Source organism: Mus caroli, chromosome 13, assembly GCF_900094665.2.
Source record: "Mus caroli chromosome 13, CAROLI_EIJ_v1.1, whole genome shotgun sequence".
NCBI lineage: Eukaryota > Metazoa > Chordata > Mammalia > Rodentia > Muridae > Mus > Mus caroli.
The window spans coordinates 93,612,962-93,626,159 of NC_034582.1; the positions used below are offsets into that span (position 1 = coordinate 93,612,962).

Consider the following 13,198-nt stretch of genomic DNA (forward strand, 5'->3'; position numbering starts at 1 on the left):
TAATATTTTGCATTTGTCTTCCATTAAATATGACCTCCTTGAAGACAGAAACAATGTTAATGCTCTTCAGTGTGCCCACCCGGTGCCTGCAAGCAGTTTCATTTCCTATTTTCTATGTGCTCAAAGAAATTCACCTTATATGTCAACCAGGTAAATTTACTTTCCCAGAAAAAAGAAAAAGAATCTACATTATGACTATTCAAATATTTACACATTTGTAAATGAGTAGTATGTTGCAAGAGTTTTGGCAAACTAAGCCAGTATCTAGAAGGTGCCAGTTCTAAAGTACTTTGCTTTTAGATTCTGTTCAAAACAGCCTTTAATGCAAATGTACTTAACTTTCAAATGAAGACTGACTGTCTCTGGAAATTCACTGTACCTTAAATTACAATCTATTCAAACTATGTAACACTCAAGTATTTAACATAATGTTTGACTCTCAAGAGATCCATAGATATTAGCTATTTTTAATAGCTTGAATTAATTAAAGTAAACAGAAAGATAAAATATCCAGAGGGAAAGCTAGTACATGCCAAACTGTTAATGTACCACTGTGGTACAGTGGACAGTTCTTCGCAACCCTTCATAGCAGCTCTTAGTAAACACTATCTTGCTTTCTAACTGCAGGAGGAACCAGCAGTATTTTCAAACACCCAGTAACAATGGCACAGTCTTCCACTCAGCCTTCCATTTTACCAGCTAAAACAGTTCACAGCGCACTTGTGACTTGCCCAGATAGATGCATGGGAGTCTGTTCTGCAGCGCAATCTCTTGTGCCCGCACGTGCTTCTTCACAGTCACTGGGTAGTAGCTGCCTCCTTTGACGGTGGCATCGTTAGCCACAATCATGCATTCGACCCTGAAAGGCAGAAAGTCCATTGAAAGAGACTGAGACTTCTGCAAAATGGAAGGGGATTAAGCTTTTTATAAGACATGGGCTACAGCCATTAAAACCTCTAGCATGCCAGAATCTAATGAGACTATATTGTGGACTCCTACGTCAAGGCTTGCTGATTCTGTGGGTTTTCTGATGGTGTTCTTGACCCCTCTGGCTCCTACAATCCTTCCTCCCCTTCTTCTGCAGTACTCATTGATCTCTGCCTAATGTCTGGCTGTGTGGCTCTGCATCAGTTTCCTTCAATTGCTGGATGGAGCCTCTCTGATGGCGATTATGCAAGGCTCCTGTCTATGAGGATAGCAGAATATCATTAGGAATCATTTCTTTACTTTTTTCTTTTTTCCAGGCATGTTTGGTTTGATCCTAGCTCTCTAGGACATCTGCCTCAGCCAGCCTTAATATGAGGGGAGGTGCCTGGTCTTATTGCAACTTGATATGCCACATTTAGTTGATATTCCTGAGAGGAAGAAAGGATGGAGAGGGGGAGGAACTAGGATGATAAGAGGGAGGGGCATGCAGTCAGGATGTAATATATTTTAAAATCTCACATCTGGGGGAAGTGGGAAAATTCTGAGTTGGATCAGAAACTCTGGCTGAATTTTACTTTTCTTCCTTCAGTTTGTGGTCTCTACAGCTCCACAGACAAGCCACAGAACACACATGTGGGACACTCACGTCTCAAAGGGCACAAAGCTTCCACGCCACATGCAGAGTGAGGCAGGCACCCCATTCTAGCGACTCTTCCTGTCCCTCACACCTGAGCAGAGGTGGGACACTCACCCCGACACTCGCCCAATGCCTGTGATGATGCCACCGGCGGGGACTTCCTCGTCACCGTATAACTGGTAACCTGCGAACTGGGAGAATTCCAGAAAGGGAGACCTAAGAGGACGAAAGGATGTTTTCTAAGTTAAATATCTGTATTTAAAATGTTACACACATCAGTGGAACTTTTTTTAAAACAGGGCACTATTTCAAAAATGCATGTTACATGTAAAAATCTACAAAAAGATTTCTAAAATAAGACTAGATAAGAGCTTCATAGGAATTTATATGATGTAGCCATGTAACAGGCTACCATAAAATACTGGAGACTTATTGTTGAAATGCTATGCATATATGTATGTTACCATAGAAAGGGAACAACAGGTAACATCTACCATGTACCTGGCTCTCTTCTAAGAGGTTCATAAGCACTAACTCATTCGCTAAAGAGGGAACCAAAACCCAGCCGCTAGCCTAAGGCCCCACAGGTCATAAAAGGCAGAACTGGGATATCCAGAAGTAACCTGTTCTGAGGCCCCAGGCTCACACCTGGCACTGTACTGCCCACCTTTCATTTACACACGTGTTTAAGATACCATGGAGAAAAAGGAGTTCTAGAATGCTAGATTTGGTATGGTTGCTTTCTCGTTTTGTTTCTCTAATGCAGGCGCCTGATATTTATCTGTATAACCGAGTGTGTGCTGGAGGCTATCAGAGGGCTCAGCAGGTAGGTAGAAGCATTTGCACACAGCCCTGACAACCTGCGTTTGATCCCTGGGTCATGGAAGATAGCAGAGGACAAGTGACTCCTGAAAGCCATCCTCTGACGGCCACATGTGCCATGACACACCTGCCCCGGGGCTGACACATGCACACTCCCATCCAAACATGGATGCCATAAGAAAAAACTATTTGGTGGGATACAGATATAGCCCAGTTGGTAGAGTTCTCACCTGCCATGCACAAAGCCCTGGGTTCAATGCCCAGCACCATGGAAACCGGATATGGTGGTACACACCTGTAATCCCATCCCCAGGGAGACAGAGGAGGGAGGATCAGAAGTTCAAGGTTGGGCTGGAGTGTATGTCAGTGAGAGTTATTGCTTAGCTTGCATGAAGTCCTAGGTTTAATCCCTAACACTTCCAAAATGGGGTCGGGGATTCAAGATCATCCTCAGCTATTCAGGGATTCTGATATCAGCTATGTGAGACCCTATCTTCAAACATAACCCTGTACATACACCCACCTTTTCCCTGTTTGCCAGGAGATCTACCAGGTCTCTGCTCTCGGTACCACCCTCACCCCGCCACCCTTTGACCCTACTGCACAGTCCACTCCCAGCACAGCAGTCAGAAGAGCAGAATCTTTAAATAAAAACAGTCACGTGTCACACTTCATGACAGGATCCAGAGAGTAGAAGCTATGGGCAACTCTGTCACTTACAAAAATATCAAACTATCGGAACACAAACTAAGAGAGCGACCAGGCATATTAGTCTAGGGGCCTACCACCATAAATGTCATCCTGGGAACTCAACAAGTCCTGTTTAATTCAGACTGCAGTTCCTTTGTTTGTTTGTTTTCGGAAAAGCCAGAGCCAATAGCCTATGGACACCCCCAGAATCAGACCCCACCCCCTACTATTCTCCCCACCACTGTTGCCTCAACTACTCTCTAGCTTCCTGGCACTGCTCAAACACATCCAGAGCTCTCCCACTGCAGAACTTCTGATTGGTTGTTTCTCTTTCCCACAATACTTGCTCAATTCTCATCTATTTTACAATTCCAGTGTTTACTGCTTACTTTCTACCGCCCGCTGACCTAATAGAACTCAGTAGAGCAGAGATGTCTGTCCATCTCATTCCCCCAAACTGCCATTTCATTGCCTATAAATGTCTGACACACAATAAATGGATGGTGGTCTTTGAACCCTATATGTCATGATTTGAATATACTTGGCCCAGGGCGTGTAGCCTTGTTGGAGTAGGTGTGTCACTGTGGGTGTGGGCTTTAAGACCCTCATCCTTGCTGCCTGGAAGCTAGTATTCTGCTAGCAGCCTTCAGATGAAGCTGTAGAACTCTCAGCTCCTCCTGCATCATGCATGCTGGATGCTGCCATGTTCCCACCTTGAATAATGGACTGAACCTCTGAACCTGTAAGCCAGCCACAATTAAATGTTGTCCTTGTAAGAGTTGCCTTGGTCATAGGGTCTGTTCGCAGCAGTAAAACCCTAACTAAGACACTATAGGAACCCAAATTTAGAAGCATTTGTTGATGGGACTGTCCAGTGGTACAGAAGACACACTGAGGTAGAAAGCACTAGACTCACCCTGGGTCTATGAGATTGTCGATTCTGTCTCTGGGGAGCAGTTTTCCTCTGGATGTGTGCCGCGCCCGGGCCTTCTCACTCCCTCCTACAATAAAAGCATAGTTAGATTAGAGCACACGGGCAGGAGGCAGGCCTCCATCTCACCAAATGCTAGAAACACACACAATGCTCCACGCCAAACATGGCACTTTACAAAGCGGTCAGTGGGCCAGGTGCAAGCCTTTAATCCCAGCCCTGGGTGGCAGAAGCAAGCAGATCTCTCAGTTTGGAGCCAGCCTGCTCTACAGAGCAAGTTCCAGGACAGCCAGGGCTACACAGCAAAGTCCTATCTCAAAAAGCAAGCAAATAAATAAATGAACAAATGAATGAATGGAAAATAAAAAGGTCCAGTGTACCCTGTAAGGAAAACCTAATTATTTCTTAATCCCTAGATATACCGATGCCAGTTTTCTGCAGTAAATAAATTTATTTTTTTTTCATTGGAATGTGCACATACACACATCAATCTATCCCTGATCCTAGAGGATATATTATACATGTTCTGAATTCACTATCTAAAGAAATGGCATGCTATTTTAATTAGAAGTCACACACTGCCTCACTGGCCCTGCATGTACCAAATACTACCACAAACACATACACCACACGGTACCTGGGAACATTCCTATTTTTCATTTGGACCAGATGCCTCCCACAGGGGTGCCAAGAGCACCCCCATGCTGCTCAGGGTAGGCAGGACACAGTCAGTAATGGGGGTCGGTCAGGTGGGAAACAGCGGAATCTGGGACCCCAGTTCTCTGAGTTAAAAAAAGGGAGTCCTAGGTCCACACTTCCCCTCAGGGCATCCATGCAGGAAGGGGAAGGCAGAGTCTGGATAGAACCCAGCATGGTTCTGAGTGAGTGCAGAGAGAGAGGCTGGAAGAAGGCCCTTCTTTGGGAAATTTAGGTGGGGCTCTTTAGGAAGAAGGCCTCCCCCCACGGCGATCCTTGCTTGTCCAATCGGCTTTATTTGATGTCTAATGTAAATGCATACACCTTACTCAGGGTGAACCAAGGAATTAAATACCTTTTGCAGCTTTGTGGGAAGGAATACCCAGGAAGGGAAGCTCGTTGGATAAACACTTTTTGGGGGGAGAGCGTAGAGAGGAGGCATCTAGATCCCTCAGTAGCATAAAGAACTCCAGTTTATTATGCTATGTGTACTGGCTAGTTTTGTGTCAACTTGACACAGCTGAAGTTATCACAGAGAAAGGAGCTTCAGTTGAGGAAATGCCTCCATGAGATACAACTGTAAGGCATTTTCTCAATTAGTGATCAAGGGGNAAAGGCCCCTTGTGGGTGGGACCATCTCTGCGCTGGTAGTCTTGTTTCTATAAGAGAGCAGGCTGAGCAAGCCAGGGGAAGCAACCCAGTAAAGAACATCCCTCCATGGCCTCTGCATCAGCTCCTGCTTTCTGACCTGCTTGAGTTCCAGTCCTGACTTCCTTTGGTGATGAACAGCAGTATGGAAGTGTAAGGCGAATTAACCCTTTCCTCCCCGACTTGCTTCTTGGTCATGATGTTTGTGTAGGAATAGAAACCCTGACTAAGACATTATGTGACTGACTGTCATGGTCCTCTCTGTGGGGTGTCATGGCTATATGTCCAGAGCCGGTAGTTTGTCGGGGAGCTGGCCCAACGACTACTGGACGCAATTCTGTGTTTCCCGGGTTAGGGCTCACTCAGCCTTACCAGTTCTTCTGTTGGTGGCAAGGTCTACTCGCCCCTCTCTTCTGTGGTTTCCAACACTTCCCAAATTTTGACAAAATTACACTAACCGAAGAGCAGTGCAGAAGTCAATGAGGCTTCTTGACACCAAAGAAGCCCAAGCCTTACCACACAGCCTGCAGGCTAAGACATCTGTGACTTGAATGTCATGTGTTTCTCCTCTCCCACTCGCTCTAAGCGAGCCACAGCTACGGAGTGGGAGAAGGGTCAAACTGCCAGAAAATGCTTCTTTACTATCGCCCCAGTTAATTAATTAATTAATTAATTAATTTTGTTTTTTTTTGAGGCAGGGTTTCTCTGTGTAACAGTCTTGGAACTAACTATGTAGACCAGGCTGGCTTTGAACTCACAGAGATCTACCTGCCTCTCCTTACCGAGGGCTGGGATTAAAGATGTGTGCTACCATGCCCGGCTCCTAAATTTATCTTAGCACAGCTGCCTTTGTCTAATAAAGTAGTCGACAATTTTAAAACTGCCATTTTTTTAAAATTGATTTAGATAAGAATTTATGTTCATGCCTATGTCAAACATACTTTGAAATGTATGTTTGAAACATACTTTGGTCTCATTTTTCAAATCGGGGGCAAGAGGAATTTTTTTTTCTTCTTTTGAAGAGGTTTACTAAAAATTCTAAAGAGTAATTCTACTTTAGTGTTACCAAAATCATTATATCACAAATTCTTCTTTCAAAATTAGCTAGTTGCAAGATAGTATGATTAAAATGCCTTTTCTCTTCTCCCAACTACTGGCCAAGTCCCTAACGAGGTGTGTTTAGGGGCAGCGGGAGAGAGATGAAGGAGTTCCACCAGGGAGTAGAAATTCTAGGGGATGCTATCTGGATTCTGGTGTTGGTCCATGGGTCAAAATGCTTCTAGCCACATACTTCAGTGCAGCTTATCATACTCTAATTTACTTTAATATTTAAAAACAAACAAGAGAACTCCCAATGTGATTTCTAAATAAAGTAAAGCCAAACAAGGCTTGGGCAAAGGCCTTTGGAGAGTCGGGTGACATGGATGCTCACAAAGGGGCCAACAGCAGGAGCTGGATGACAAAGAGGGGCGATGGGAAGGATGCTAAGAGAGCATCACTCCTTCTCAGCGCACTCTGTCTCTCTCTCTGTCTCTCTCGGTCTGTCTCTGTCTCTGTCTCTCTCTGTCTCTCTGTCTCTCTGTCTCTCTCTCATCTGACTTAGTCTCTTATAGCAGCTGGTAATAATCTGGTCTCATAAAGAGCCAAAAGGTGAGTTATCCCTGATGCAGACTCTATGAGCACAGAATGAAGTGCGCACATGTGTGTGTGTGTGTGTGTGTGTATATGTATGTGTGTGTGTGTGTTCATTGTAGTTTTTGAGACAGGGTCTCACGTAGCTTGGCAGGCCTCCAATTTGCTACAGAGCCATGGCTACCCATGGATTCTGCATCCTCCTGCTTCTACTTCCTGTGTTAGTGTCCCAGACATCTCCCTCCAGGCCTGGCTCCTCTATAGTAAACTGACCACATGACAGCACAATAGAGCATCTTAGTCTTCCAAAGGCGGTTCTTACACTTGTATGTTAGCTAGAGGAGGTGGCTCACAAACCTGAAATCCCAGTACTTCAGAAGCTGAAGCAGGAGGATTGATCCAGAAACAGCCTGGGCCATAGAGTAAGATTCCATTCTAATATAAATTAACAAACAAATGAAAACCCATTCTCACAGACTTTGTGCTGAAAAAGCTCATTTCCCTTATGGCCACTTTTATTGTGCTCTTATGTGCAATTCATCAAGTCACATTGATGAAGATTCGCATTATGGTCACATGTTAGCAGCCCTGAAATCAGGAAACATTTTACAGCAGGATTCCAGCTTCTTTCAACGGCTGTCTACCAGGAGTCAGACAGGACCTGCTGCCTGCTTCTGCACGCACTGACTAGTGTCTCAGTGTTGTTGCTTCTCATGGGACACTCACTGCAAGACAACATGAGTAGAATCTGCCATCCAATTTAAAATGTCTGTTTTATTTATTTTATTTTATTTTTTATTAGGTATTTTCCCCAATTACATTTCCAATGCTATCCCAAAAGTCCCCCATACCCTCCCCCACACTCCCCTACCTAACCACTCCCACTTTTTTGGCCCTGGCGTTCCCCTGTACTGGGGCATATAAAGTTTGCATGTCCAATGGGCCTCTCTTTCCAGTGATGGCCGACTAGGCCATCTTTTGGTACATATGCAGCTAGAGTCAAGAGCTCCGGGGTACTGGTTAGTTCATAATGTTGTTGCACCTATAGGGTTGCAGATCCCTTTAGCTCCTTGGGTACTTTCTCTAGCTCCTCCATTGGGGGCCCTGTGATCCATCCAATAGCTGACTGTGAGCATCCACTTCTGTGTTTGCTAGGCCACCGGCAAAATGTCTTTTTTAAAAACAACAACAACAAAAAAAACCATACAAGAGCCCCCCTGCCTCAACCACCCAAACCATTTGTAGATGTTTACCTCTATAAAGATATTCCTCAGGATTAAAAATATAAAGTTAAAACAGGATAAAAACAAAGCACTTCTAAATCTATCAAAACACTTACAGCCCTTCCATGAGAGTGGCTTAATCAGAATACGTGGTTCTGGGTATTACGGAAGCACCACGGGGGTCATCCCTTCTCTGCCTACGGAATGATTGAGTCACTGCCACCCTCCGTGTTCAACAGATTAAAAACCAGGAGGCTCAAACACAGTAAAGCCAGAATCCAGGGTGTGGACAGAGGTGAGAAAATGGGAGAGAGGCCAGGAGTCACCTAAAACCCAACTTCCCCTTTGTCCTGTTCTTGCTAGCGGAAAAAACGTCAGGGAGTACCTAAGAAACATCCCCAAACATCTGCCCCTCCTCCTGTCTGAAAACTACACCAAAAATTGCATTCATTTCAAAGCCAGAAGTCAGGCTGGAGAGATGGCTCAGTGGTTAAGAGCACTGGCTGCTCTTCCAAAGGATCTAGGTCCAATCAATTCCCAGCACCCACGTGGAAACTCAGAACTTTCTGCGATTCCAGTTCCAGGGGATATGACACCCTCATACAGACACAAGAGCCCCTGCCTTGGCGAAATGCCAAGTAATGCTCTAAAAGCAAATACATTACTGGGCTGGGGGGATGGCTCAGAAGAGCACTGGCTGCTCTTCCTGAGGTGCTGAGTTCAATTCCCAGCAACCACACGGTGGCTTGTAGCCCTGCATAATAAGATCTAGTGCCCTCTTCTGGCCCGCAGGCATACATGCAGGCAGAATGCTGTATAAATAGTAAATAAATCTTTAAAAAGAATATTTAAATATGGTCTAATAATTAACACAAGTTAATACGTGCTGATATAATGTCCACTATAATTTTCATGGCAAAACTGTGAAGGCCAAAGTCACCCTTGCTCCCAGTCCCACCTCTCCTCCATGGCAGGCCTGCTTGGTCCTCTCCTGCTGGAGATCAGCCTTCCCCTGCAGCTTACAAGAACCCATCACCCTCTGCAAATCCATAACACAGGACTTTGGATCCCTCTTGATTCAAAGCCATCTGTCCTAAGGACCTAGGAAACCCAAAGTGAGGATGGGTGTAACCACAGGGTTATCTCTTCTAACAACAGAGGTTTTTAATTTGGCAAGTATATGGGTTCTTCTTCTAGAGACTGTGTATTCATCTGCATCTTCGTTTAGTTTTTGGGGGGGTGGTTGAGAGGTGGCTATGCTAAAGCAACATACCATCACTGAGCCACAAACCCAGCCTTTTAAAAGGGCTGGCCAACCTTTGGACGTTGTAACATGATACTATCATCTACAAAGTTATTCAAGAATATGGAAATTGTGTTATCAAAAAAACACCCTCATTTTTAAAGTAAGTTTATGATTTTGTCATGGGTTACATTTGTAGCTGTCCTTGGCCCCAGAGGGTTGTGGTTTGCTCATTTCCATAGCACTTCAAGAGTGTAAATTACAGCTGTCTTTCTGAAAAAGACTTCACTCATTTAGACTATCCTGCCATAGTCAGATGGCAAAGCAGTATCGCGTAAAGACCTCTATTGTATTTGCTTCTACTTTCAGTTCCCTTTTATTAACTCTGTATAACTATTAATTTAAAAGAAAATGCAAATGTGTGTTTGTTACTTATAATTCACACTCATTCCTAAACTTAAGTATAAAACTACAAAGTGAAAGTTTATTAGAAGAATGAAATGATCTGAAGGATGTAGCTGTTAGCAGAGTGCTGACCCCATTCCCAGTAACATGTAAGCCAGGCGTATGTGCACAGCTATAATCTCAGCACCTGGGAGGTGAGAGCAAGGGGCTCAGGGGCCCAAGGTCATCACTGACTTTGCAGAGAGAAGTCCAGTCTAGGCACCCAGTCACACCAGGCAGTGACGACAGAAGGCAGAGACAAGAGGATCTACGAGTTTGAGGCCAGCCAGGTGAGTTCCAGGACAGCCCCAGCTACACAGAGAAACTCTGTTTCAAAAAAACCAGAAGATGCTTAATCTCAAAAATAAACAATTTAACCAAAGTGCTTAGTAACAGAACATTGGCAACATCTCTCAAAACCTTTTCCTGGGTCAACATTCGGTTCTTCCTTCCCTAATACAGTAGGCAACGTTAGGGGGCTTCTCTGTTATCTTTCCTGAATAAACTCCGTAAAGAAACAAATACAGATGACATTTCTTTCTATTTTTACTTCTCTAATTACTTCAAGAGATAAAAGCTGTCTTCCAGACATAGTAATATCTAAGATCGCAACAATATTCTCAGAGCACAGGTTATGGGTGAAACAGTGTCTGCCTGTGAGGCTATTGGGGAGAGTGTTTTTAACGAGGGCTATAACATTCACATTGCTCCTTCTAAAGTAGGTAACTGCAATACACTAAGAATCTTGCTTTGTAGCTGCGAGTTTCACAGTGTATTCACAGTGTTTGGGAGAGTGAGGCAAGAGGATCATGATGGGTTCAAGGCCAGCCTGGGGTTCATCATATCAAGCTGACTGACAGACAGACAGACAGGCAGGCAGGCAGGCAGGCAGGCAGGCAGGCAGGCAGGCAGCACTTACCTAGTCTCACATACTGGGCTCGCTCATGAAGTTGACTCACTAAAGCTTTCATCTGCTCATAGTTCTCCTGAAACAGAAGCAGAGGGAGGTGGATGCTATACGTCATTATCCTTTAACCAAAGTAAGAGTCAGTAAACACATCGAGGGGACAGGAAAGAGCGCCTATGTGTTCAGTTCTCAGCACCCACGGGGCAGCTCACAACAACCTGTAACTCCGGACTCCCACTTCTGGTCTCAGTGGGCTCCTAGGAGCACAGGGCACATAAATGTATTCAGGCACAAACACATACACATAAAAATAGTGTGTAAATATTTTTTAAAAAAATCAAAGGCTGAGAGTGTGGCCAGAGATGAAGCCTACCACAGGGGAAGCCCTGGGTGCAACCTCAAGCTGCAAAAAGGGAAAGAAAAATAGTAACCTATGCCATCTCTGTGTGACCTCCACTCAAGGCCATTACCACCCCCACCTACGTGCCCACTCCCAATTGGCACACTCCATCCTGTAGAAGGATTAACTCCTGCCCATGTGTTCAGCTCTTGTTTTAGGACCACCAGCCCCCCTGACCCATTGCTTCAAGGCTGAGCCCTGTTTCTAAGTCTTAACCTTGTTTCTTTCACGATAGTGCTTATTCTGGCCACTCCTTTCTCGTTTAGACACCTACTACATTTAACTGATATATGCTTGCTCCCACCATCACTCACACACACACACACACACACACACACACACTTTTTTTGTTTTGTTTTGTTTGAAACAATGCTTCTTAGTGTATCCCTGGCTAGCCTGGAACTTGCTATGTAGACCAGGCTAGCCTGGAACTCAGAGATCAACCTGCCTGTCTACCAAGTGCAGTGATTAAAGGCATTTGCCACCAGGGAGGGTGTTTTGTTGTTGTAGTTGTTGTTTGGGTGGGGAGGGAAGCATCTTACTTAGCCCAGGCTGGCCTAAACTCATTATGTAACTGAGAATTACCTTGAATTTTGGACCCTCCAGCATCTATCTACCTACCAACCAAGTGCAAGAATTATGGGTGTGCACCACCACAGCCTCTGTTTTGTTTTTTGTTTGTTTTCTTTTTTCTTCTTCTATTCTTTTTTCTTTTTTTTTTTTTAAATTTATTTACAGCCTCTGTTTTGACAACACACTTTTTAAAGGGTCAGAAGTTGCCTGGCTGTCTTCTTAACCATCTATGTTGTCACAAACCATCATCAGTCACTATCCTGAGATTCTAACCAATGCAGGACATTCCATTGTTGATAAGGATGCTTAAGCTCATCAACTTATTCCTGGGGAGGGAGGGATGAGTGGGTGAGAGGAAGGAGAAACTGGGCAGAGGCAGGTGAAACAGGAGAATATACAGTTTAAGGTCATCCTCAGCTGGGCGTGGTGGCGCACGCCTTTAATCCCAGCACTCGGGAGGCAGAGGCAGGCGGATCTCTGAGTTCGAGGCCAGCCTGGTCTACAGAGTGAGTTCCAGGACAGCCAGGGCTACACAGAGAAACCCTGTCTCGAAAAACCAAAAAAAAAAAAAAGAAACAAAAAAAAAAAAAAAAAAAAAAAAAAAGTAACAATAAGAGCAAAACGATATGCTTGCACAGCTTAGATATCTTCTTTGTGTCCCTATGCAGCCTAAGAGCCTGCTGGGAACTTAGCTCAAGAAGCTGTCTGGAACACTGCCACCCCACCAGACTCCTACCAGAAGCTCTGCCATTATTAAACCCTGGAGGCAAGGTAGAGCTGCTGCCTGAATCGAGATCCAGAGTGTGTCTGTTCCGCCAGTGGCCAGGAGGTGGCAGGAGAGCAGTGTGACCTGAAATGTGTGATGTCACACACACCTGTCTTTCAGAAGCTCCGAGGAACAAAACAAGGGCTGTGTCTGCAACTGACCAGAACTGTCCTGGACTGCTTTGTCATCTGAGAGAGCCCTGGCACAGAGGCAGGACAAGCCTTTGGTGCAGGAGGTGCAGCCAAAGCCAAAGGCAATCTCCTTATCTGTCACTGAAACTCACTTCTCTCCTCAAAGATCTCATCATAAGCTCAGGCTGCCCCCTCCATCTGTGCAGTTCAGGCACAGATGCAGCAGCCCGACCTCAGTCCCCGAGTAAGCCAACAGTTCGACAGTACTCCTGTTCACTCCTCAACATGCCGATAGGTGGAAAGAGCTGATTTCACTGCAGAGAGGTACACACACACTTTGCTTTAGTTGTGTACCTAAGTTGTATGCTTTAGTTATTTTCATTTGTTTCATTTATTTATTCCCTCTTTCTCTTCCCCTCGCTCTCTTTCCATTGTCAGGTCATCACTTTGATGGTAAATACCTTTATACACTGAAGCACCTTTCTGGACTCTGCAGACCATTCTTATTATTTTATGCTCACTAAAGGG

General features: G+C 44.8%; 1 protein-coding gene across 2 annotated transcripts in view; it reads right to left on the minus strand.

Annotated features, from left to right (window-relative positions):
* Positions 1 to 13,198, minus strand: part of Mccc2 (methylcrotonoyl-CoA carboxylase 2) — a 69,733-nt gene that overhangs the window by 45,788 nt on the left and 10,747 nt on the right. For both annotated transcript variants that reach the window (XM_029468370.1, XM_021180108.2), the window contains exons 2-5: positions 10,813 to 10,879; positions 3,993 to 4,077; positions 1,679 to 1,780; positions 732 to 859 (exon numbers count right to left, since the gene is read on the minus strand). In XM_029468370.1, coding sequence (XP_029324230.1) covers positions 732 to 859; positions 1,679 to 1,780; positions 3,993 to 4,077; positions 10,813 to 10,879 — 382 coding nt within the window. The remainder of the gene's footprint in view (positions 1 to 731; positions 860 to 1,678; positions 1,781 to 3,992; positions 4,078 to 10,812; positions 10,880 to 13,198) is intronic.